The sequence below is a fragment of the Triticum dicoccoides genome, chromosome 7A (genome assembly GCF_002162155.2).
Source record: "Triticum dicoccoides isolate Atlit2015 ecotype Zavitan chromosome 7A, WEW_v2.0, whole genome shotgun sequence".
Taxonomy (NCBI): domain Eukaryota; kingdom Viridiplantae; phylum Streptophyta; class Magnoliopsida; order Poales; family Poaceae; genus Triticum; species Triticum dicoccoides.
Genome location: NC_041392.1, coordinates 591,337,699 through 591,364,777, shown reverse-complemented (window position 1 = coordinate 591,364,777; position 27,079 = coordinate 591,337,699). Strand labels below are relative to the sequence as shown.

The window sequence follows — 27,079 nt, the reverse complement described above, 5'->3', positions numbered from 1 at the left end:
TTTAAAACTTTAAGCACATAGAGAGGGAACTTGATATTATTGCAGTTCCTACAAGCATATATTCCTCCCTCATAATAATTTTCAGTAGCATCATGAATGAATTCAAAAATATAACCAGCACCTAAAGCATTCTTTTCATGATCTACAAGCATATAATTTTTATTACTCTCCACATAAGCAAAATTCTTCTCATTCGGAATAGTGGGAGTATCATAAGAAACTCGAATACTATAAATTTTTTCCATATTAAAATAGTAATGTTCAGAAAAGGGGGAATCATAATCATGACAAGTTCTATAAATATAATCATCGCTACTTTTTATAGCATATGTATCATCACAATAATCATCATAAGTAGGAGGCATGCTATCATCATTATAAATTTGCATATCAAAACTTGGGAGACTAAAAATATCATCTTCATTAATCATAGCTTCCCCAAGCTTGGGCCAAACATTAATTGCAGCAAATATATTCTCAAAAACATCATCTTCATCAAACATAGCATCCCCAAGCTTGGGCCTTTTCATATCATAAGCATAATCACTCTCATCGTTAATAGTATGGATAGCACCAATAGTATAGCAATTATCATATTCTTCCAAGCAAGTGCCAAAAAGATTTTCAAGATCATAAGAAGTATCATTATCTTCCACAATTATATTTTCATGAGGCACAATAGTAATAGGAGCAGCATTATTTGGGTGAGATATATTTTTACCTCCCTTCCTTTTTCTTTCTTCTTCTTCACCACATCATGTGTGGGTTCAATCTTCTTTTTGGAGCTCCTTATTAATGAGATTGGTTGAATAGGAGGCTCCTCCTCGTTACCTGATTCATCATAAGAAATAATAGGAGGATATTGGGAAGTCTCTTCCCTTTCATTAGTATTCTCTTCATCTTCTATTTGTTTTCTTTCCTTTATGTAATTGGCAATATAAGGATTTTAAATACAATTCACCGCACAATACATATAAATTTCCTCTAGATCAAAACCAAGAAGTTTATAATGGGAAAATTCTGGAAGATGTTTAGTTATACGTTTCATTTCTTCGTAGCCCATAAGCAAACTAAGTTCATTATAATGTGCAAGGGAAATCAAGTCATCACTATTTTTGGACACGATTAGATCATGAAACAATTTGCATCGGATAGCTAAATGACCACTTTCATTGCAAAGTCCACAAGTACGGCCAAGAAAATTTAAATTTTCAGCACAATCATCTAGCCTTTCTTGCAACAGTTTAGTTTCTAAGTACTTATGCCTCATGCAATATTTATCTTCCCTATTTGGTGTGTACTTACAAACCCAATGCACTCCACAAAAATTGACATGTTTATAGGAGACATCATCACTAGTGCAATCATCATTAGTATCATGGATATTCAAAGAATTTGTACTAACAACATTGCAATCATGCTCATCATTCAAAGATTTAGTGCCAAACATTTTATAGATTTCTTCTTCTACCACTTGAGCACAATTTTCCTTTCCATCATACTCACGAAAGATATTAAAAAGATGAAGCGTATGAGACAAACTCAATTCCATATTTTTGTAGTTTTCTTTTATAAACTAAACTAGTGATAAAACAAGAAAATAAAAGACTCAATTGCAAGATCTAAAGATATACCTTCAAGCGCTAACCTCCCCGGCAACGGCGCCAGAAAAGAGCTTGATGTCTACTACACAACCTTCTTCTTGTAGACGTTGTTGGGCCTCCAAGTGCAGAGGTTTGTAGGACAGTAGCAAATTTCCCTCAAGTGGATGACATAAGGTTTATCAATCCGTAGGAGGTGTAGGATGAAGATGGTCTCTCTCAAGCAACCCTGCAACCAAATAAAAGAGAGTCTCTTGTGTCCCCAACACACCCAATACAATGGTAAATTGTATAGGTGCACTAGTTCGGCGAAGAGATGGTGATACAAGTGGTATATGGATGGTAGATATGGGTATTTGTAATCTGAAAATATAAAAACAGCAAGGTAACTAATGATAAAAGTGAGCACAAACGGTATTGCAATGCGTTGAAACAAGGCCTAGGGTTCATACTTTCGCTAGTGCAAGTTCCCTCAACAATGATAACATAATTGGATTACATAACTATCACTCAACATGCAACAAAGAGTAACTCCAAAGTCACTAATAGCGGAGAACGAACGAAGAGATTATGGTAGGGTACGAAACCACCTCAAAGTTATTCTTTCCAATCAATCCGTTGGGCTATTCCTATAGGTGTCACAAACAGCCCTAGAGTTCGTACTAGAATAACACCTTAAGACACAAATCAACCAAAACCCTAATGCCACCTAGATACTCCAATGTCACCTCAAGTATCCGTGGGTATGATTATACGATATGCGTCACACAATCTCAGATTCATCTATTCAACCAACACATAGAACCTCAAAGAGTGCCCCAAAGTTTCTACCGGAGAATCACGACGAAAACGTGTGCCAACCCCTATGCATAGGTTCATGGGCGGAACCCGCAAGTTGATCACCAAAACATACATAAAGTGAATCACGTGATATCCCATTGTCACCACAGATACGCACAGCAAGACATACATCAAGTGTTCTCAAATCTTTAAAGACTCAATCCGATAAGATAACTTCAAAGGGGAAACTCAATCCATTACAAGAGAGTAGAGGGGGAAGAAACATCATAGGATCCAAATATAATAGGAAAGCTCGCGATACATCAAGATCGTACAACCTCAAGAACACGAGAGAGAGAGAGAGAGATCAAACACATAGCTACTGGTACATACCCTCAGCCCCGAGGGAGAACTACTCCCTCCTCGTCATGGAGAGCACCGGGATGATGAAGATGGCCACCGGAGAGGGATTACCCCCTCCGGCAGGGTGCCGGAACGGGTCTAGATTGGCTTTCGATGGCTACGGAGGCTTCTGGCGGCGGAACTCCCGATCTATTGTGCTCCCTGATGTTTTTAGGGTATATGGAGATATATAGGCAGAAGAAGTACCTCAGGGGGGCCACGAGGGGCCCACGAGGGTGGAGGGTGCGCCCAGGGGGGGTGGGCGCGCCCCCCTACCTTGTGGCCTCCTCGAAGCTTCCCTTACGTGCACTTCAAGTCTTCTGGGCTTCTTTCCTTCCAAAAATGGGTTCCGTGAAGTTTCAGGTCAATTGGACTCCGTTTGGTTTTCCTTTTCTTCGAAACCCTAAAACAAGGTAAAAATAGAAACTGGCACTGGGCTCTGGGTTAACAGGTTAGTCCCAAAAATGATATGAAAGTGTATAATAAAGCCCATAAACATCCAAAATAGTAGATAATATAGCATGGAGCAATCAAAAATTATAGATACGTTGGAGACATATCAAAGAGGAAGAAAAGGAAGAAGTAGAAGATTTTTTTCTTCTCTTTATTTTTCTAAGTGTAGGTCATTTTAGAGCTAAGCTAGGTAAATAGGTCATTTTGGAGCTTACTAAGGTTATTATGTCATTTCTGAGGAAAGTAAGGTAAGTTTATATCATTTTGGAGGTAACAAAGATTATCATGACATTTTTTAGGAAAGAAAGCTAAGTATAGCTCATTTTTTGTCTAACTTAGGTAGTTATGCCATTTAGGAGGAAAGTAAGCTAAGTATGCATTTGTTAAGCAAAACACTAGAGAAAACTTACCCTCATCACAATAAATGCAATGAAGATCACAAGTAAGGTAAAGGTTGATCCAACAGCATAATGATACCAAGCCTCATTATCAATGGCATATTTTCTAATTTTCTTAAGCTTCAGGTGCATTTCATCCATCTTCAAGTGCATTCCATTCATCTTCATCTTGTGATCATCGATGACATCAGCAACATACAACTCCAATGTCATCTTATCTTCTTCAATTCTTTTAATTTTTTATTTCAAATACTCATTTTATTTTTCAAATAAATTTAACTTCTCGACAAGAGGGTCATTTTAAAATTCCGGTTCACATACCTCCTAGATTAAAATATCTCTATGTCAACTTGATGGCCATAATTGTCATAAATGAGAAATGCAACAAATAGTTATGAAAGAGAATTTACCACATCTGAATCATAAAGAAGGCGAGGACCGACAGGGACGGACATCAAGACCATGGCACTATGTATAATAAACAATCACACAAAGTAAGAAAAATATAGAAGTAACTATATAAATCAAGTACAACATTAAAAATTGAATACCTAGTCATAATGTGGTTCAATAAATGCTTTGGGATCAATAAATGCATCATCATCATCACTATCAGTAATGATGAGATCGTCATCATCATTAATAAATGCATCATCATCATCATGTGGAAGGCCACCTATACATAATCTGTCAAGCATTGATAGGTCATCCGCAGCAGTAACCTCTTCTAGTTCAGGTTATTCTTGTTCCGGCCAAGGGGTGAAGTCGGGTTCAGTGTTGCTATGTACTTCAATGTTCTAGGGTGAAGTAGAGCGGTTCTTGAAACATTTTTTAGAAAGACATGTTTCTTGGAAGAATTCTCCTTCATATGTGTCTGGGTTAATGTGAGGTGCATAATCGTCTTTATTGGGGGAGGTGGTCTAACACGTGGCGGCACTTCATAAACGACATCCCAACCTTTGAGATTAGGATCACTTTGACAGGCCCACGGTAGATAGAAAACTTGGGTTGCATGTTGATCCATAATATAGACATCGGGAACATCCAAATGGGTGCTTTGATTAATTTCCACTAGCCCTATATGTTCATGAGTCCTTCTAGTCTCCTTCAGTTGGAACCAATAACATTTGAAGACTACGACGTTTAGTGGGTTTGCACCATAGAATTGAAGTTCATAAATTGCTTCAACTCTTCCATAATACTCGGTATCTCCTTCGCCGATAGCAGAGACACAACAATTTGTAGACTTTCGGTTGGCCATAGATAGCTCTTTGCCATATGTACGAAAGCGATACCATTTGATGTCATATTTGTCAAATGAATGGACCTTATAGTCAAAACCATTAGCGACTTGTCTCAATTCGGCGTCCATAAGCTCTGAATTGGCCTACAAGTTTAATACGAAAGGGATTATTGCATTAGCCACAAATTAGATGAAGAAATGAAATTGTCTAATGGAAATTACCGTTTGTTTGAACCAAGAGATGAAACCGGGATAGCCGCGTCCATGCTTTGCCAGAAGCTCATACTCTTAGACGGAATCCTTTTGGATCACCGCTCCATACGAGAATATGGTGATGTATCGACTGTATCAAATTTATCCGGGAATAAGAGTAGTTCAAAGGAATTAGAAGTTGCGAAACAATGTACCGAGAACTTACTCGATGTACGGCCGCACTTCTGTTAGGTTGGTGAAGATATACAACGAAATGATCTACCATTCTTCGAAATCCAACGTTAAGGAATTAGAAGCACTGGCTGGTGCAAGATCCCCTTTGAATAGGCTGAGGTAGGATCCACCCTTTTTAGGTTCGTCAGCATTGTACCGAGGCTTCGGATTATTCAAATGACGATTTTTGGCTTCGTAGTGTGCTGTCACGAAGTTTGCCGCCTCCTCAGTAATGAATTCCTCAGCCATCGATGCTTCAATTCTACGTTTATTTTTACATTTCGCTCGTAGTGTCTTCTGCATCCTCTTAGTGGCGTAGCACCAACAATTTTGCACAGCCCCCCCCCCCCAATTTTGCCTCGGTTGGGAGATGCAAAATCAAGTGCTGCATTGGATTAAAGAAGCCCGGCGGAATGATCTTCTCTAATTTGCAGATCTACTCTGGTGCAAACTCTTCCATTTCTTCTCATATGGCATCTTAAGAGCACGGAGAATTTTGTCTGACTAGTACAGGTTTGCAGGTAGTACATGGCATTTGGGTAGAAAACATCCAAATATTGTCATAATTGCGTCATAGCATTCTCTGTCCAAGTTGAATTAAGCCTTTAGAGCCATTATTTGTGAGATGGCATCCAGCTGACAAAGCTCGGTGTGCTCGTGGAGAGGATGTTTTGGAGACTCCAATATTTCATTGAAGGCCTTTGCAGATTCCTCCATCTCATCATCCGAGTCCCGAGCATCATCAAAGTCTTGCATCATGTCTTTCATCCCGGTACCATGTTCGTCGGTGCGACGACGAAGCACCTCAGCTCTGGCACGTTGGGCAGACTCGCCATGAAATGTCCACACCGTATAATCTGGCGTAAAACCCCACTTATACAGGTGTTTGCCCATTTCATCCTCTGTCCTCTTGTGCCAATTGTTGCACCCGGCGCAGGAGCACCATGTTATCCTCTGGCCATTTGAAAATGCGGCTCTCAGAAACCCCTTGGTTTTTGTTAACCATTCAGTGGTCATGTCTTTCCGACTAGTGTGACCGGTGTACATCCACGCATGATCAGTCATCTTGCCTAGCTAATTGACACATAATAAATATATATATATATATATATATATATATATATATCAACATATATATATCAACATATATATATATTCATCAGTTAAAGGAGTTTGTCACTTTTATTACGTCAATGCAACCTAGACGCTAATAGGTAAAGATAGGTCCTAATCCCACCTTAGTATGTGTAGATTGGGTTCGTTTTCCCATGCTTTGCTCCGGATCCGACGCAAAATTTTGGCAGCACCTCCCCGTTGTTCTCCTGATACACGTGTCAGCAATAAGCAGAGAGGATGTGTACCCGGAGAACAACAGGGAGGCACTGACAAAATTCTGCATCGGATCCGGAGCAGAGCATATGGGAAAACGAACCCAATCTACACATACTCAGGTTGTCCATGGATAATGTTGGACAATTCGAAAGAATCACGTGACGAGTAAAGAGACTTGCCGATAACGAGATTGAACTAGGTATTGAGATACCGACGATTGAATCTCGGGCAAGTAACATACCGATGACAAAGGGAACAACGTATATCGTTATGCGGCTTGACCGATAAAGATCTTCGTAGAATATGTGGGAGCCAATATGAACATTCAGGTTCCGCTATTGGTTATTGACCAGAAACGTGTCTCGGTCATGTCTACATAGTTCTCAAACCCATAGGGTCCGCACGCTTAACGTTCAGTGACGATCGATATTATGAGTTTATGTGTTTTGAGGTACCGAAGGTAGTTCGGAGTCCTGGATATGATCACAGACATGATGAGAAGTCTCTAAATGGTCGAGGCATAAAGATTGATATATTGGACGGCTATATTCGGACACCGGAAGTGTTGCGGGTGATTTCGGAGAAAACCGAAGTGTCGGAGGGTTACCGGAACCCCCTGCTACCTCTTGAGCACTGCGTTGGTTTTCCCCGAAGAGGAAGGGATGATGCAGCAAAGTAGCGTAAGTATTTCCCTCAGTTTTTGAGAACCAAGGTATCAATCCAGTAGGAGGCTACACGCGAGTCCCTCGCACCTGCACAAAACAAATAAATCCTCGCAACCAACGCGATAAGGGGTTGTCAATCCCTACACGGGCACTTACGAGAGTGAGATATGATAGATATGATAATATAATATTTTTGGTATTTTTGTGATAAAGACGCAAAGTAAAATAAAAGCAAAGTAAAAAAGCAAAGGAAATAACTAAGTAGTAGGAGATTAATATGATGAAGATAGACCCGGGGGCCATAGGTTTCACTAGTGGCTTCTCTCGAGAGCATAAGTATTCTACGGTGGGTGAACAAATTACTGTTGAGAAATTGACAGAATTGAGCATAGTTATGAGAATATCTAGGCATGATCATGTATATAGGCATCACGTCTGAGACAAGTAGACCGACTCCTGCCTTCATCTACTACTATTACTCCACTCATCGACCGCTATCCAGCATGCATCTAGAGTATTAAGTTAATGAAAACAGAGTAACGCCTTAAGCAAGATGACATGATGTAGAGGGATAAACTCATGCAATATGATGAAAACCCCATCTTGTTATCCTCGATGGCAACAATACAATACGTGCCTTGCTGCCCCTACTGTCACTGGGAAAGGACACCGCAAGATTAAACCCAAAGCTAAGCACTTCTCCCATTGCAAGAAATATCAATCTAGTAGGCCAAACCAAACTGATAATTCGAAGAGACTTGCAAAGATAACCAATCATACATAAAAGAATTCAGAGAAGATTCAAATATTTTTCATATATAGACTTGATCATAAACCCACAATTCATCAGTCTCAACAAACACACCGCAAAAAGAAGATTACATCGAATAGTTCTCCACAAGAGAGGGGAGAACATTGTATTGAGATCCAAAAAGAGAGAAGAAGCCATCTAGATACTAACTATGGACCCGTAGGTCTGAGGTGAACTACTCACACTTCATCGGAAGGGCTATGGTGTTGATGTAGAAGCCCTCCATGATCGATGCCCCTCCGACGGAGCTCCGGAACAGGCCCCAAGATGGGATCTCGTGGATACAGAAAGTTGCGGCAGTGGAATTAGGGTTTTGGCTCCGTATCTGATCGTTTGGGGGACGTAGGTATATATAGGAGGAAGGAGTATGTCGGTGGAGCAACAGGGGGCCCACGAGGGTGGAGGGCGCGCCTGGGGGGTAGGCGCGCCCCCTACCTCGTGGCCTCCTATTTTGTGTCTTGACGTAGGGTCCAAGTCTCCTGGGTCTTGTTCGTTGAGAAAAGCACGTTCCCGAAGGTTTCATTCCGTTTGGACTCCGTTTGATATTCCTTTTCTTCAAAACCCTAAAACAGGCAAAAAACAGCAATTCTGGACTGGGCCTCTGGTTAATAGGTTAGTCCCAAAAATAATATAAAAGTGGATAATAAAGCCCAATAATGTCCAAAACGGTAGATAATATAGCATGGAGCAATCAAAAATTATAGATATGTTGGAGACGTATCAAGCATCCCCAAGCTTAATTCCTGCTCGTCCTCGAGTAGGTAAATGATAAAAACAGAATTTTTGATGCGGGGTGCTACTTGGCATAATTTTAATGTAATTCTTCTTAATTGTGGTATGAATATTCATATCCGAAAGATTCAAGACAAAAGTTTATATTGACATAGAAATAATAATACTTCAAGCATACTAACAAAGCAATTATGTCTTCTCAAAATAACATGGCCAAAGAAAGTTCATCCCTACAAAATCATATAGTTTAGTCATGCTCCATTTTCGTCACACAAGAATGCTCTTATCATGCACGACCCCGATGACAAGCCAAGCAATTGTTTCATACTTTAGTAATCTCAAACCTATAAACTTTCACGCAATATATGAGCGCGAGCCATGGACATAGCACTAGGGGATTATGTGGAGAAGACAAAAAAGGAGAAAGTCTCACATCAATGAGGCTAATCAATGGGCTATGGAGATGCCCACCGATTGATGTTAATGCAAGGAGTAGGGATTGCCATGCAACGGATGCACTAGAGCTATAAATGCATGAAAGCTCAACAAAAGAAACTAAGTGGGTGTGCATCCAACGTGCTTGCTCACGAAGACCTAGGGCACTTGAGGAGGCCCATTGTTGGAATATACAAGCCAAGTTCTATAATGAAAAATTCCCACTAGTATATGAAACTGACCAAATAAGAGACTCTCTATCATGAAGATTATGGTGCTACTTTGAAGCACAAGTGTGGCAAAGGATAGTAACATTGTCCCTTCTCTCTTTTTCTCTCATTTTTTTGTTTGGCCTTTCTCTTTTTTTATGGCCTTTCTCTTTTTTTATAATTCCTCACTTGGGACAATGCTCTAGAAAATGATGATCATCACACTTCTATTTATTTACAACTCAATGATTACAACTCGATACTAGAACAAAGTATGACTCTATATGAATGCATACGGCGGTGTACTGGGATATGCAATGAACCAAGAGTAACATGTATGAAAGAATTATGAACGGTGGCTTTGCCAAAAATACAATGTCAACTACATGATCATGCTAAGCAATATGACAATGATGAATGTGTCATGATAAATGGAATGGTGGAAAGTTGCATGGCAATATATCTCGGAATGGCTATGGAAATGCCATAATAGGTAGGTATGGTGGCTGTTTTGAGGAAGATATAAGGAGGTTTATGTGTGAAAGAGCGTATAATATCATGGGGTTTGGATGCACCGGCGAAGTTTGTGCCAACTCTCAATGTGAGAAAGGGCAATGCACGGTACCAAAGAGGCTAGCAAGGATGGAAGTTTGAGAGTGCGTATAATCCATGGACTCAACATTAGTCATAAAGAACTCACATACTTATTGCAAAAATCTACAAGTCATCAAAAACCTCGGCACTGCGTGCATGCTCCTAGGGGGATAGATTGGTAGGAAAAGACCATCGCGCGTCCCCGACCGCCACTCATAAGGAGGACAATCAAATAACACCTCATGTTTCAAATTTGTTACATAACGTTTACCATACGTGCATGCTACGGGACTTGCAAACTTCAACACAAGCATTTCTCAATTTCACAACTACTCAACTAGCACGACTTTGATATTATTACCTCCATATCTCAAAACAATCATCAAGCATCAAACTTCTCTTAGTATTCAAAACACTCATAAGAAAATTTTACTAATCTTGAATACCTAGCATAATAGGATTTTAAGTAAATTACCATGCTATTTAAGACTCTCAAAATAATCTAAGTGAAGCATGAGAGATCAATAGTTTCTATAAAACATATCCACCACCGTGCTCTAAAAGATATAAGTGAAGTACTAGAGCAAAACTATATAACTCAAAAGATATAAGCGAAGCACATAGAGTATTATAACAAATTCCAAATCATGTATGGCTCTCTCAAAAGGTGTGTACAGCAAGGATGATTGTGGTAAACTAAAAAGTAAAGACTCAAATCATACAAGACGCTCCAAACAAAACACATATCATGTGGCGAATAAAAATATAGCTCCAAGTAAAGTTACCGATAGAAGTAGACGAAAGAGGGGATGCCTTCCGGGGCATCCCCAAGCTTTGGCTTTTAGGTGTCCTTAGATTATCTTGGGGGTGCCATGGGCATCCCCAAGCTTAGGCTCTTGCCACTCCTTGTTCCATAATCCATCAAATCTTTACCAAAAACTTGAAAACTTCACAACACGAAACTCAAAGTAGAAAATCTCGTGAGCTCCGTTAGCGAAAGAAAACAAAAGACCACTTCAAGGTACTGTAATGAACTCATTCTTTATTTATATTGGTGTTAAACCTACTGTATTCCAACTTCTCTATGGTTTATAAACTATTTTACTAGCCATAGATTCATCAAAATAAGCAAACAACACACGAAAAACAGAATCTTTCAAAAACAGAATAGTCTGTAGTAATATGTAGCTATCGCAAGATCTGGAACCCAAAAAATTCTAAAATAAAATGATGGGCGTGAGGAATTTATCTATTAATCATCTTCAAAAAGAAGTAACTAAATAGCACTTTCCAAATAAAAATGGCAGCAGTTCTCGTGAGCGATAAAGTTTCTTTTTTTTATAGCAAGTGTAACAAGACTTTCCCCAAGTCTTCCCAATGGTTCTACTTGGCACAAACACTAATTAAACACAAAAAACACAACCAAAACAGAGGCTAGATAAATTATTTATTACTAAACAGGAGGAAAAATCAAGGAATAAAAATAAAATTGGGTTGCCTCCCAACAAGCGCTATCGTTTAACGCCCCTAGCTAGGCATAAAAAGCAAGGATAGATCTAGGTATTGCCATAATAGTAAGATAGATTATTAAAACTCATTTCATATTCTCTACATTCGGCAGCAAGTTTTCTTTGAGGCAAGCAAAAGTAATCGAAAGGGCTAAATTTAATGGGACAAAAGTCCCCAAGATCAACCTTGGGAGGTATAGGTTCCTCCTTTGGTCCTTCATATTGCACAATCAATTCATCATTATAAACATTCTTTTGACAGAACTTTGTGAGCCTATATTCAAGAGAATATCCTAGTTCATTATTTCAAATATCCAAATCATCATTAAGTTCAGAAATTCTATCAACTAAAACATTGGTAGGAACCCTTTTTCTAAGATTTTCATTGAAAGCAACATAGTCTAGAGATTGAAAATGCATTATTTCTTCTTGATCAAAGAGGATGGCCTCTATGGGAGGACGGCAAGCGTCCACCCTATAATGTGCAAAGATTTCTTTGGCCTATTTTATTATGAATCTAAACTCATGAGCCAAAAAGATAGTAGCGGCACGCTTAACAGAAGAATGCTCAATATTAGAAAATTCTAGGAAAATCCTTTGTATGCAAGGATGCATGTGCATGAATTGCATTTCAAGTTCAACTACAAGCATGGCAATAGCGTCCGCAAGACTACTAGTTCTATGAAGGATAGAACTACCAATAGAAGGTAAAGCACCAGCACAAGTAAAGAAATCTTGAATAACTCATTTTCCAATAATATTACCACTACCAACATGGAATTTTTTTGTATGTAAGATGGTGGGTTCTTTAGTAGGAGCATCAGAATTTTTCATGATATTATTATTGTCCATATCAACAATAATTTCCCCAATTTCAGACAAAGTGGCAGAAGGTAAGGGACTAGCCATAACGACAAGCAAACGAACTAACGCACCAAAAAGCAAGCGGGCAAAAAGAGGCAAATAGAGAAAGAGAGGGAGGATAGAGAGAGGGACGAATAAAACGGCAAGGGTGAAGTGGGGAAGAGGAAAACGAGAGGCAAATGGCAAATAATGTAATGCGGGAGATAAGGGTATGTGATGGGTACTTGGTATATTAACTTTTGCGTAGACCTCCCCGGCAACGGTGCCAGAAATCCTTCTTGCTACCTCTTGAGCACTGTGTTGGTTTTTCCCGAAGAGGAACGGATGATGTAGCAAAGTAGCGTAAGTATTTCCCTCAGTTTTTGAGAACCAAGGTATCAATCCAGTAGGAGGCTACGCGTGAGTCCCTCGCACCTGCACAAAACAAATAAACCCTCGCAACCAACGCGATAAGGGGTTGTCAATCCCTACATGGCCACTTACGAGAGTGAGATCTGATAGATATGATAAGATAATATTTTTGGTATTTTTGTGATAAAGATGCAAAGTAAAATAAAAGCAAAGGAAATAACTAAGTAGTAGGAGATTAATATGATGAAGATAGACCCAGGGGCCATAGGTTTCACTAGTGGCTTCTCTCGAGAGTATAAGTATTCTACGGTGGGTGAACAAATTACTGTTGAGCAATTGACAGAATTGAGCATAGTTATGAGAATATCTAGGCATGATCATGTATATAGGCATCACGTCTGAGACAAGTAGACCGACTCCTGCCTGCATCTACTACTATTACTCCACTCATCGACCGCTATCCAGCATGCATCTAGAGTATTAAGTTAATGAAAAAAGAGTAACGCCTTACGCAAGATGACATGATGTAGAGGGATAAACTCATGCAATATGATGAAAACCCCATCTTGTTATCCTCGATGGCAACAATACAATATGTGCCTTGCTGCCCCTACTGTCACTGGGAAAGGACACCGCAAGATTCAACCCAAAGCTAAGCACTTCTCCCATTGCAAGAAAGATCAATCTAGTAGGCCAAACCAAACTGATAATTCGAAGAGACTTGCAAAGATAACCAATCATACATAAAATAATTCAGAGAAGATTCAAATATTGTTCATAGATAGACTTGATCATAAACCCACAATTCATCAGTCTCAACAAACACACCGCAAAAATAAGATTACATCGAATAGTATGAGATCCAAAAAGAGAGAAGAATCCATCTAGCTACTAACTATGGACCCGTAGGTCTGAGGTGAACTACTCACACTTCATCGGAAGGGCTATGGTGTTGATGTAGAAGCCCTCCGTGATCGATGCCCCCTCCGGCGGAGCTCTGGAACAGGCCCCAAGATGGGATCTCGTGGATACAGAAAGTTGCGGTGGTGGAATTAGGGTTTTGGCTCCGTATCTGATCGTTTGGGGGTACGTAGGTATATATAGGAGGAAGGAGTACGTCGATGGAGCAACAGGGGGGCCACGAGGGTGGAGGGCGTGCCTGGGGGGGTAGGCGCGCCCCCCTACCTCGTGGCCTCCTCTTTTGTGTGTTGACGTAGGGTCCAAGTCTCTTGGGTCTTGTTCGTTGAGAAAATCACGTTCCTGAAGGTTTCATTCCGTTTGGACTCCGTTTGATATTCCTTTTCTTCGAAACCCTAAAACAGGCAAAAAACAGCAATTCTGGGCTGGGCCTCCGGTTAATAGGTTAGTCCCAAAAATAATATAAAAGTGGATAATAAAGCCCAATAATGTCCAAAAGAGTAGATAATATAGCATGGAGCAATCAAAAATTATAGATATGTTGGAGACGTATCACCCCCCCCCCCGGGGAACTAATGGGCCACATGGGCCTTAGTGGAGAGAGAGAGAGGGGGCCAGCCAGGGCGGGTCGCGCGCCCCCTCCCCCTCTAGTCCAAATTGGACTAGGGAAGTGGGCAGCGCCCCCTTTCCTTCTCCCTTCTCCTCCTTCCTTTCCCCCTCCTAGAAGGACTAGGAAAGGGGAGTCCTACTCCTACTAGGAGGAGGACTCCTCCTCTCCAGGCGCGCCACAAGGGCCGGCCGGCCTCCCCCCCTTGCTCCTTTATATACGGGGGCAGGGGGCACCCTAGGACACACAAGTTGATCATTGATCCCTTAGCCGTGTGTGTGCCCCCCTCCACCATAATCCACCTCGGTCATATCGTAGCAGTGCTTAGGAGAAGCCCTGTTCCCGTAGCATCATCATCACCGTCATCACGTCATCGTGCTGACGAAGCTCTCCCTCGACACTCAGCTGGATCGAGAGTTCGTGGGACGTCACCGAGCCAAACGTGTGAAGATCATGGAGGTGTCGTACTTTCGGTACTAGGATCGATCGGTCATGAAGACGTACGACTACATCAACCGTGTTGTCATAACGCTTCCGCTTATGGTCTACGAGGGTACGTGGACAACACTCTCCCCTCTCGTTGCTATGCATCACCATGATCTTGCATGTGCATAGGAAATTTTTTGAAATTACTGTGTTCCTCAACATAAGTAGCAACTACCATCGGTGCAAGGTACATGAGGCGGTCGGCGTTGAACACTAGATCCACGTCCCACAAGTGACGTTGGCGCCCGGCGTCCCGTAATAATAGTTCTGGTGGCCAATGACGGTCGAACACCTTGGCAAATTTGTCTGGCAGCCTCTGTGATGAGGATTAAAGTCAAGTTTTGAAATTTCAAACAACCAAACCGACTTGAGTCAGTTTGGGTGTTTCAAGTTTCAACACTTAGCTTTCAATCGTCATCTCTGAGGCTGCCAAACAAATTCGCAATGGTGTTCAACCGCCATCGACACCAAGAACTGTTGCTGCGGGACGCAGGACCCCTGTGTCACTTGTGGGACGTGGATGTAGTATTCGACACCGACGGCCACATGTACCTCGCACTGACGATATATACTTGCTATTTAGGGTACCATCGACATAGAGGAACCCCCTAACTCGCTCGTCCCCGGGTAAACTAAATTAGCATGCATTGAATAAGCAAAACTACATCATCTCTTGCGTCCGTACATCGTCAAATATTATCACTAATACATCTCAAATAGTATCATACATATAGCATCACTAATACAGCTAGAACCGTAGCGAACGACGGGTATCGTCGCGGGCGGTGGACACCCAAAGAGAAGGGACCATCATAGGATCGTAGCTCCAATGATATCCCTGAAGAACCTGCCAGGTATTGTCCAACCTGCCCTCCAACGCAACCATGTAGCGACAGGCGTGCTCGTCCTCCTCGCTGACACAGTGACGTACCACCTCGCGGTGTCCGAAAGCCTCAGCACCATCACTGGCCCACGCGACCGCCACCAAACAAGGATCGGGTCAACGACGGGCTGACTCCTCACCAACCTGCGCCCCCCGGAAGGTAGAACCTCCCAGTACCATCCCGGGGGAGCCCAGTCTCGGACATGGCCCCTCTGATCAAGCAGGCCTCCTCCATCGAGTCGACGACGAGGATGCGGGATAGGCATCGTCGACGTGGAAGCGGGAATAAATGCTTGAACTAAAAAAATAACAATAAATTTCACATGTTCAAAATAAACCAGAAACTTAACCTAAAGTAAACTAACTAAACTAAACCTAAACTAAACTAAACCTAAACTAAACTAACTAAACCTAAACTAAACTAACTAAACTAAACTAAACTAACTAAACTAAACTAAACTAAACCTATAGTAAACTAACTGAACTGAACAAAACCTAAACTAAATTATACTAAACCTAATTAAACTAAATCTAAAAAATAGAAAAAAATTGAAAATATCTCACCTTGGAGCGGCCGGGGCGGCGAGGCGGGGCGGAGCGGCCAGGGCAGTGAGGCAAGGCGGCGGGGCGGCAAGGCGGGGCGGCGGGGCCTGTCGCAGCGGCCGAGGCGGGGCGGGGCGGCGGCGAGGGAGGCGGCTGGGGCGGGGCGACGGCACGGGGTTGGGATGTGGGGAGAGGGAGAGAGAGGGGCACAGGGCGCGAGGGCGTTTTGATACATATAGGGCTAGGCTCTTTGCCGTCTGCTAGCTGACGGCAAAGAGCCTAGCTAACGGACGCTAGAACGGCCATTTTCTTTGTCGTCAGCTAGCGGACGGCAAAAATAGTGGCCGTTAGCTGCCACCCCTATCGGCCAACCCTGCCTCTTTGCTGTTCGCTAGCTGACGGCACAGGTTCTATGCCGCCAGCTAGCTGACGGCAAACACCTTCTTTGCCGTCAGCTGCATCTTTGCCGTCAGGTTTGTCGTGAGAGTGGTTGTCTAGCTGACGGCAAAGAAGCGGATGACGGCAAAGTTCATGATTCCAGTAGTGTTAGCAGAAATTCAAACATAACGACAGCATGTGTGCGATAAGCACAAACAGTCTACCAAGGTGAACTTGTGGAGGGCCATAGACCTGCCTTATGGACAGCTCACCTAATGGCTGGTGACTAACATAAATCATGAGTTATGATCTAGTACATTTGAGCATCATTGTGATCTCAATGTGAGAGTGGTTGTCTAGCCGATGGCCTCCATGATAAATAGTAGTATGTTACTTGGAGCAAGCCAACATGACAAAATTCATCTTTTCTTTTCTTTTTGTGGGTGACAGAATTTATCTAACTATGTGAGGTGTAGCCAGAGAAGTAGAGGGAACTAAAAAGGCAAGTTTCACGGGCAAGTTCATGTAGGTCGGATAGGAAAAGGGGACATCTGGAATCAATGGCCTCTCGGCTGGCTTGCATCTCCACGGGGTACGCTTCATGACAATGAACCATAGCCATACTCAAGCATGGTAACGTTCAAGAGAACAGAGCACACGATGCCTATCGTTCATTATCTATGTCACAGCCTCACTCGTAATGTCGATGCCACGAGAACATGGGCAAATCCAACACAACCACACTCCTGGGCAGCTGCTAAGGATCCACAACGAGCTAGAGACAGCAGTGTGTCAGCCTCTAACGGTTGCTAGGTAGCGAGTAACCATTTTGATCTGATGCGTCCAGCAGGAATTGGCCACTTAAATCTCCAAGACACCACTTTTTTCAGTCATTCACGCACTGGCTTCAGCAGCAACTGCCAAGAACCTTCCAAACTTCCGGGGTCATTCGACAATCCGGCCTCAACTTGATGGTTTTCTCAATGCTTGGAGTGTCTTCCCCCCGCAAAGCTCCTCGTTGTAATCAAGCTAGAGGAGCCACTTTCCTAATGGATGCCCTATGTTGGCAGCTAACATACCTTCATATTGTTAAGTGAATCCCTTTTTCATGTCAAAATCAGTTCATGATCCCACAAATTATTTCTTTACTTTACTTAGAAATGAGAGAGGTAGTGGCCAAATGAATATATACAATGGACCGAAACATGAAACACAGACTCTAGAACAATCGCTCAAAATAAAAAGGACAAACGCAAAGCATAGATCTTTGGCGGTAACCAATTTGTCATTCCATGGTCGGTGGCAAAGGGGGACATTCCGACAGTATCAATTCTTTTGAATAAGTGCCATGAGTCATATTTTTCGACTACAAGAAAGCTTATGTCAAGACACGGATCAGAAACTAAACACCCTTCACTAGGTGTTGACGCAAAATTGATCATCCGGTACAAGTACAATGCCTGCACGGCAATGCAACTTTATTTGTCATTTCACCAAAACTTGATTCCTACACCAATGGCACAAGGATCTGGTGCCGTCTCTATACCACCCAAATGTAAGAAGATGCTTGCCTTTATTGGAAGATGCTGCTCACTGAGCCGTCGTGGTGAACATGCCAAATAGTGTCTGCTACAAGGTTGGCCATGGAGAGCACCATCATCCGAGGGAAGCATTTGTCCTCTGGCAGCAGGATGGAGTTCGTCACTATAACTTCCTCAAATATGCCTCCGGAAAGCCTTTCGGTTGCAGGTGGGCTGCAATGTCAATGGCGTTAACGGGAAAAAAGGTGATAGTATGCTAACTTTTGCAGTATGTTAGTGCACAAAACAATGAAGAACACAAAGACATCAATGGTGGCAAATGAAATAAATCCCCAGCATCATGATAACTTTTGAAACCAAGCTGTTGTATGTTACTCCCTCTGTAAAGAAATATAAGAGCGTTTAGATCACTAAAGTAGTGATCTAAATGCTCTTATATTTGTTTACGGAGGGAGTACCATGTTACCAAATATTAGACGGAAGTTATTTAATATGGCCAACTTTACTTAGGCATTTTTGTTTCAAGTATAACTTTAGTCAATCGTGCGTGCAAGGGTGATAAAAATCAAGACTGGGCCTAGTTCTCTTCGTGCGTCAAAATACACAGGGTTTCAAAATGCCCAGGACAACATATGAATGACTCAGATTCAGTTATACTCCGTTTTGGCATTCCAGTGGTGTATAACTTTTTTGTTCATTTTGCCCCTTCTATGTACATACTCCCTCCATCCCATAACGTAAGACGCTTTCATTATGGGACGGAGGGAGTATTTTTTTATTTCTTATTCAAGTTGCAAAATAATGGATTCCACACCCGCAAAAAAAAATGGATTCCATAAATTACGATAACTGATCTGCGAGGGTGTATCTAAATTTACGTCTTACCAAAAGAGTGACAGACTTTGCAAACTTCATTTTCACAGAAACTTTAATACTTCCTCCGTAAACTAATATAAGATCTTTTATAGATCACTAAATTACTGATCTAGAACACTTTAGTCATCTAAAAGATCTATATTAGTTTACAGAGGGAGTACATAATAATAAGGAAACTGAGAAACCCCAGCAAAAACAGACTCACTAGAAAGTAAAATCACATGCCGAACTAGAAAATTTGTGATCAAAGAAAATTAGCTAGGCGGCTGCTACTTTCCGGCCACCTTGTTAAGACTCTCGTCTAGAAATATTACACCTTCTCTTAAGTACGCCACATGTAGAATATCTTGTATATATCTAAACAGATACACTTAGCAGAAATCAACAACAAATGCTAGGATGTCTCAATTTTCATAGTCATAGGACAGACACAACAAAAAACACTATATTGTGTGTGTTGTCTGCAGTAGGCTAATAACATCAATACTATATTATAAGCAATAAAGTAGCTATAAAAATTCAAGCATGATGTTGTGTGCAACAAGCAAAAAACAACCATTAACAAGGTGAACCTGCAGAGGGCCATAGACCTACCGTATGGACAACTCACTAATGGTTGGTGACTCACAAAAATCGTGAGTTACGGTCTAGTACATCAGAGCATCATTGTGATCTCAATGTGAGAGTGGTTGTCTAGCCGGCAGCCTCCATGATAAATAGTACTCCCTCCGTCCGGAAATACTCGTCGAAGAAATGCATAAAAATGAATGTATCTAGAACTAAAATACGTTTAGATACATTCATTCCTTCGACGAGTATTTCCGGACGGAGGGAGTAGTATGTTACCTGGAGCAAGTCAACATGACCAAATTTATCTAACTATGTGAGAACTGTAGCCGGAGAAATAGAGGGAGCTGTAAAGGCAAGTTTTATGGGCAAGCTACGTGTAGGTCGGATAGGAAAAGGGGGCATCTGGAATCAATGGCCTCTCCGCTGGCTTGTATCTCCTCGGGCCAAGAAGCTGAAGCACGATGACGTTCAAAGAGATTAGAACACGTGACGCCCATCGTTCATTATCTACGTAGCGACCTCACTCGTAGCACTCATACCACAGGAACATTGCCAAAGCCAGCACAACCGCAATCCTGGACAGCTGCTAGCATCCACAGCGTTGGGTCAGCCTCTAACGTTTGCAGGGCAGCGAGCCTCATGCGTCCAGCAGGAATTGGTCACTCGGTTCAGCATGAAGGTGCGCAGACAGACATTTTGTTATGTCGCACTCCCTCCGCAACATAGTGTTGTTGGCGGCTAGCATACCTTCGTACTGTACTGTGAAGCCCTTTTTCATGTCAAACTCTGTTCATGATCCCACAAAATATATATTTTTATGTTCTTTTTTTACTCAAAAATGAGAGAGGCGAGTGGCCACACGAATATACATATAACGGAAACGAAACTCTAACTATGCAACAATCGCTCAAAATAAAAATGGACAAACACAAAGCATAGATCCTTGGCGATAACCAATCTGCCATTCCTTTGACAATGGCCAATTGGACATTCTGGCAATATAAATTCCTTCAAATAGCTAGATAGACATAAGTCGTATTTTTGATCATCCGGTCAAGACGGAGGTTAGAAACTATACACCCTTTAGTAGGTGTTGACAGAAAATTGATCATCCAGTACAAGTACGATGCCTACACGGCAATGCAACTTTATTTGTCATGTCACCAAAATCGATTCCTACACCAATGGCACAAGCATCTGGTGCCTTCTCTATACCACCCAAATTTAAGAAGATGCTCGCCGTTATTGGAAGATGCTGCTCACTGAGCCGTCACGGTGAACATGCCAGATAGTTTCTGCTACAAGGTTTGCCATGGAGAGCACCGTGAGCTGAGGGAAGCATTTGTCCTCTGGTAGCAGGATGGAGTTCGTAACTATGACTTCCTCAAAGATGCCCCCAGAAAGCCTTTCAATTGCAGGTGGGCTACGAAATCAACAGTGTTAGTGGAAAAGGGTGAGAGTATGCTCACTTTTGCGATACAATGGAAATACTAGACAGCAATAGTCACAGCTGAAATCAACCCCAGCGTCATGGTAACTTTTGAAATGAAGCTACTGTATGCTACTCCTGTAAACTAATATAAGATGTTTTAGATCACTAAAGTAGTGATCTAAAATGTCTTATATAAGTTTACAGAGGTACCATATTAATGAACATCGTACATGCATTCAATTATCTATCATGGCCAAATTTACTCTCGCATTTTTGTTTCAAGTAAAGTTTAGTCAAGCATGCATGCCAACAGAGGCAAGAATCAAGATTGACCTTGAGGTGTCTTCCTGCATCAAAGTACACAGGATGTCAAAATGCCCAGCATATGAATGACATGGATTCAATTATACCCCGTTTGGCATTCCAGTGGTTGATAACAATTATTTTGTTGTGCCCATTCTGTGTACTTCTTTTTTTATTTTTTTGGTACTCATGTTGCAAAAAGATGGGACTCCACAAATTAGTAACAAATGTTATGGGGTTTATCTAAATATATACTGTATTACCAAAAGAGTAATAGACTTTGACTTTGCAAACTTCATTTTCATGGAACCTTAATAATAATAAGGAAATCAAGAAACCCCAAGAAAAAAATACAAGCTCACTGAAAAATTAAATCAAACCTATACCGAACTAGAAAACCCATGGTCAAAGAAAATTAGCTAGGAAACTGATATTTCTGACCACCTTGTTAAGACTCTTGTCTAAAAATATACTAGCTTTCTCGTCTATGTGTGCCGCAAGTAGAATCACATAGTTTCTAGAACTTGTATAACTTAACCGTTACGCTTAGCAGGAATCAAGAAAAAATGCAAGGATTTCACCAGTCGTGTCTCAGTTTGCATAGATCAACAACAAAGCACTATATTATGTGAGTTGTCTGCAATAGGCTAATAACATCAATACAAAATTATATGCAATGAAGTATCAAGTAACTATCAAAATTCAAACCTGAGGACAGCATGTGTGCAACAAGCATAAACAGCCTCTGCTCCCTCCTGTTTTAACAATGCTGCTCCGCTAGTAATTGTCCCTGCGTTAAACAAAAAAGTGGGGCTAAATGACAAAGAACACACTACAAAGTATGTTAAATTTTAGTCCAACACCAACGAAGAAAATATTGCTAACCTGCTGTGTCAATCATGTCATCAACCATGATAGCAACTTTCCCTTTCACATCACCAATTAAGTGCATGACCTGCAGGTGGTCACAGATAGGAATTTGATATTATAATCTACCATTTTCACATGATCACTTCATGAACTATGTGGTCGTTGCTTAGTCAAGGAGTAAAAAAGTGGATGGCTTTGCAAAATGCAATAAAGCATCCAGCTAATTAATCATCAGGTGATAAAAAGGTTATATATTATTTCTAGTTCTATTAGGACACATGTTTAACACTATGCTGTAATAAGAGTAGAACTAAAACTGAAACGTGTGCATGTAACTGTGTTATACAAATAGAACTGATGAAAAAATAGAATAGATACACTCCAAATAAATCGATTCTTACCTCTGACAGATTGTGACCCTGTCTTCTTTTGTCAACAATAGCTAAAGGGGCGTCAGACAATTTCTTGGCAAATGCACGTGCTCTAACAACACCACCCACATCAGGAGAAACAACTACAAGATCCTTAGAAATTGTCTTGCTAGCAAGGTAATCCAGAATCACAGGCTACATAAAAAGAAGATCTGTTCACTAACAGTTTATCAACTCAAGTTCAGCTAAGGAACTTCTTCGAAAGGGAAGACAGTTTTTGTACATTGTAAAGGAAGTGTTTCTTCCTGTTCTGTTAAGAGTACCTGTCCATATATATGGTCCACAGGAATATCAAAGTATCCCAATGCTTGTGCAGAATGCATATCACATACTATGACACGATCACTGCCAGCTTCTGTGAGTAAATTCGCAGCCAATTTGGCAGTAATTGCCTCACGTCCTTGAGCCTGCATTACAGAAGAAATTACTCAGCATAACAATTTTTCACACATCACATAGAGGGGGCAGGAACATATTCCCAATTGAGGGCAATATTCAACTTTAAACTCCTCCCCATTTAAACATCTGATTGGTCGGTATTAAGTACGCCAAACAATAACCAAATTAAGGTATCCATAAGAGAAGTTTGTTCGCCAAACAAGTCCTTAGAATAGAAAATCTTTACAAGGAAAATCTCAGTATATGGATATCCCATTCAGTTGCATTGACACGGGAAACAAATTGAAAAGGCAATTAGATATCTTTTTTCATTGAACGGGTCTGTAATTATATATCATGAGCTGGGAAGAAGCAAATCCAGTTAAATAAATCTGGTACTTCACAGCTTGGTTATAACAACACACCAACTTTTTCCAAAAGCAATTAGCCAGTTTAACCATTTGGCCATACCTTTCTGTCTGCTCTGGCATATCCAAAGTACGGAATGACAACGGTAATAGATCGCGCTGATGCCCGCCGACATGCATCAATCATGATGAAGAGCTCCATGAGGTTTTCATTGACAGGAGAGCAAGTGGGCTGCACCAAGAAGACATCGCAGCCTCTCACACTCTCTTGCAGTTGCACGTAGATTTCTCCATCAGCAAAGCGCTTGATAAGGATCTTGCCAAGGTCTACGCCCAGATAAGAAGCAATTTCCTATACGAAATACAAAAAAAGTCATGCATTTTAGAAGTATATAGGCCAGAAAGGTCGTATTCGTCTTCGTCAACGCATTGAATGATGGCACATACAGACAATCATAAAATAAAGTGTAAACGTCTGATAGGTTTTGGGTGTATATTCTTCAGTGGCAGCATTGCAACTGCGGCGCCGGCGCAAACCCCTTTCCCTTTCGTCATCTAAAAAGGGCCGAACTCAAATGCAATCAAGAAATTATTATTGAATTCTGAAATTATTCTTGTCCAACCAGTACGAATGAGACCCCATACTGCTACAAATCGGATAAAAAGGTGCTTTTTTATTTTCTTTTCGGGGACAGGGGACAGGGAGCGGCGGGACAGGAACCCCACCTGCGCGAGCGGGCGGTTGGCGGTGCCGGAGAAGATCTTGAGCCTGGAGTCGCGCGCCTCCTGCGGCAGCGCGGCGAGCCTGGCCTCCTGCGCGGGCGTCTTGGGCGTCCAGGCCGCGGCCCACGGGTCGGCCCCGCCCACCGGCTTCCCCGCCTCGACCACCCGCAGCTGCTCCGCCGTCCCGAGCACGCACCTCTGCGCGCAACCCAAAAAGATAAGAATCACAATCCCGTAGCCAGGGCCGGACACGAGCGGGACCGAACGCTCACCGGCGCGCGGAGGCGGGAGGCGCCGGCGCGGGACGCCGACGACGAGGAGGAGGACGCGCCGTGGCGGCGGGAGAGGAGCAGGGAGGAGGAGGGCGACGCCGCCGCGGTAGCCGCCATGGGAGGCTAGGGTTCGGGGAAGAGGAGTGATGGGCGGGCGGGCGGGCGGGCGGGCGGGCGCTTGTCGGAGTCCGGGCCCTCGGGAGTCGGGGGGCGGTGGCGCGGTGGTCCGTGGTCTCTGTCCTGTCCTCGGCTCGAGCCGGGCCGTTACGGGGTGGGGTTTATATACAATCTTGCTTCCTCGTAGCCGCCCCGGCTCCCATTCGCCGTGATGCCAATGGCGATTGCGCGTTAACTCCTTGCTTTCGGTACGTTTCCTTGCTAAAAGTGGTGCGACCCGTTAATTGGGAAGAGAATAAATTGGCGGCCGTAACTTTGGAAAAGTTTGATGATAAAGATAAAACTGTAAACAGTTGCTTGAGATAAACGTGCGCGGTCAATTTGTGCTTGCTGAAATCTGTTACGTTGAATTCATTTTAGTTTAACATTCTATAGATAAACCCCACAAACCACCCCCCCTCCCCCTCCACATAAAGGGATAAAAAATGGTCAATCAAACATAAAAAAATATAATGCCTATAAGATAAATGATTGCCTTAAAAATGATGGAGTATGACGGTTTTGGTACGACGGTTGAAATCCGCCCTCCATCGATTCATTCGGATGGAGTAGGGTGGAGGTACATCGTCGGATTTTGAGCATACCATAGTCGTATGACGCATCGCAGTATCTAGACAGATTTAAAACAAACTTTTTGGGACGGAGAGAGTACTTCTTATGTGCACAAATAAAAAATGGTCTAAAAAAACTTCTGAATCAGATGTATACAGAAATGATTTAATATATTTGTTTACTCATTTCAGTTCCTATATACTCTCTATGTTCCCAAATATAAATCTTTTTAGAGATTCCAGCGAGTGACTACATACGAAGCAAAATGAGTGAATCTACACTCTAAAATATGTCTACATACATCCATATATTGTAGTCCATTTGAAATGTCTAAAAAGACTTATATTTAGGAACGGAGGAAGTAGTTCATATTGAAATATCCAAGACATATTATAAATTTGTTAATGGAGGGAGTAGAATTTTTGCATACAAACTTGGTCACGCTTCAAATTAGAAACATTTGACCAAGTTAGGTACTTCCTCCATATCAGTGCATAAGTAACATTGTGAAAACCAAATAATTCCAAAACTATTAGACGTGGTGCGTTAACTACCCATCTCGTTTTCTAATTTTGCCTAGAAAAAAATGTTAGCCAATAGGAGACGTGGGTGTGTATGCACTCAATTACTTGAGACTACTTAGCACAACATGGAGTGGTCAATTCTCTGCATGCAATGACATTAATTAGCGAATAAACATCAAATTGTCTCGTTTTCCCCCACCTAAGGCTGGTCATAGTGGGAGTAACATAGGTAGTAACATAGATGCCACATAAGCAAAATTGGTGATGTGGCAAGTAGTTAATGAGGAGAGAGGCAAATAGAGTAACATAATATGTTACCATCACATAGCAGTTTCCAATGCATAATGAGTCTACAAAGTAATAAATGAAGGCAACTATGTTACCACACCTATGACACTACCCACTATGAAGGTAGTAACATAGACTAGTAACATATGTATGTTACTAGTCTAAGTTACTCTCCACTATGACCAGCCTAAGGGCATCTTCAATGGTCGTGTGATAATCATTGGTAAATCTGCCATGTAGACTCTTTTGATGAGGTAGCCTAAAATAAAAGAAGAGAGAGTGGGGGATCGTATGATCATGAACCAACGCTCTAGGCACAAGCTCCGAGATAATTACATTCATTTATGTGGGCCCTGGCTGGACCTGGTGTGAGCTGCGCCAGCTACCTCTCGAATTTCCTTCTCTCAGGTGCTGGCCATCAATTTTTTTACATTGATTTAATGTGTGTGGCCCATCATACTAACATACGCTTCATTGGAGAACTTGTATGATACACTATTGGCTGCTGACGTGGACCTTGTACCAACAAATCTATCATACAAACTATTGCAGATGCTCTAAAGCCCTTCCCAATGCTCCAACGTGTACAGGTGTTAAGGGTGTGAAAGGATTGATATAGTTGACTAGAGGGGGTGAATAGGCAACTAACAATTTTTAGCTTTTCTTTACCAATTTAAACTTTGCATCAAAGTAGGTTGTCTAGATATGCAACTAGGTGAGCAACCTATATGATGCAACAACAACAACAACAACAATCACTCAAGAAAGCAAGAGATGTAACACAATATAAGCTTGCACAAGTAAAGGTACGAGATAACCAAGAGTGGAGCCGGTGAAGACGGGGATGTGTTACCGAAGTTCATTCCCTTTGAGGGGAAGTACGTCTCCGTTGGAGCGGTGTGGAGGCACAATGCTCCTCAAGAAGCCACTAGGGCCACCGTATTGTCCTCATGCCCTCACACAATGTGAGATGTCATGATTCCACTATTGGTGCCCTTGGAGGCGGCGACCGAACCTTTACAAACAAGGTTGGGGCAATCTCCAAAACTTAATTGGAGGCTCCCAACGACACCACGAAGCTTCACCACAATGGAATATGGATCTGCGGTGACCTCAACCGTCTAGGGTGCTCAAACACCCAAGAGTAACAAGATC

At 41.9% G+C, this 27,079-nt stretch overlaps 1 protein-coding gene across 1 annotated transcript; it reads right to left on the bottom strand.

The window, feature by feature from the left end:
* Positions 1–20,544: 20,544 nt before the first annotated feature.
* On the bottom strand, positions 20,545–24,539 carry LOC119330069 (ribose-phosphate pyrophosphokinase 2, chloroplastic-like). The gene is made up of 8 exons (XM_037603179.1): positions 24,384–24,539; positions 24,115–24,309; positions 23,492–23,740; positions 22,906–23,049; positions 22,613–22,777; positions 22,227–22,296; positions 22,050–22,131; positions 20,545–21,029 (listed from the first exon to the last, which is right to left on the bottom strand). The coding sequence occupies exons 1-8, from the start codon at positions 24,498–24,500 to the stop codon at positions 20,849–20,851; spliced, it is 1,203 nt and encodes a 400-aa protein (XP_037459076.1). The 5' UTR covers positions 24,501–24,539; the 3' UTR covers positions 20,545–20,848.
* Between the last annotated feature and the right edge of the window lie 2,540 nt (positions 24,540–27,079).

What these genes read in the sequence shown, in the direction of transcription:
- LOC119330069 (XM_037603179.1), bottom strand. Translation starts at nt 24,500, where the DNA reads ATGGCGGCTACCGCGGCGGCGTCGCCCTCCTCCTCCCTGCTCCTCTCC. An exon ending in ATGCCAGAGCAGACAGAAAG is followed by an intron (nt 23,050 to 23,491) that starts GTATGGCCAAAT and finishes TCTGTAATGCAG; the next exon opens with GCTCAAGGACGTGAGGCAAT. An exon ending in TGACATGATTGACACAGCAG is followed by an intron (nt 22,132 to 22,226) that starts GTTAGCAATATT and finishes TGTTTAACGCAG; the next exon opens with GGACAATTACTAGCGGAGCA.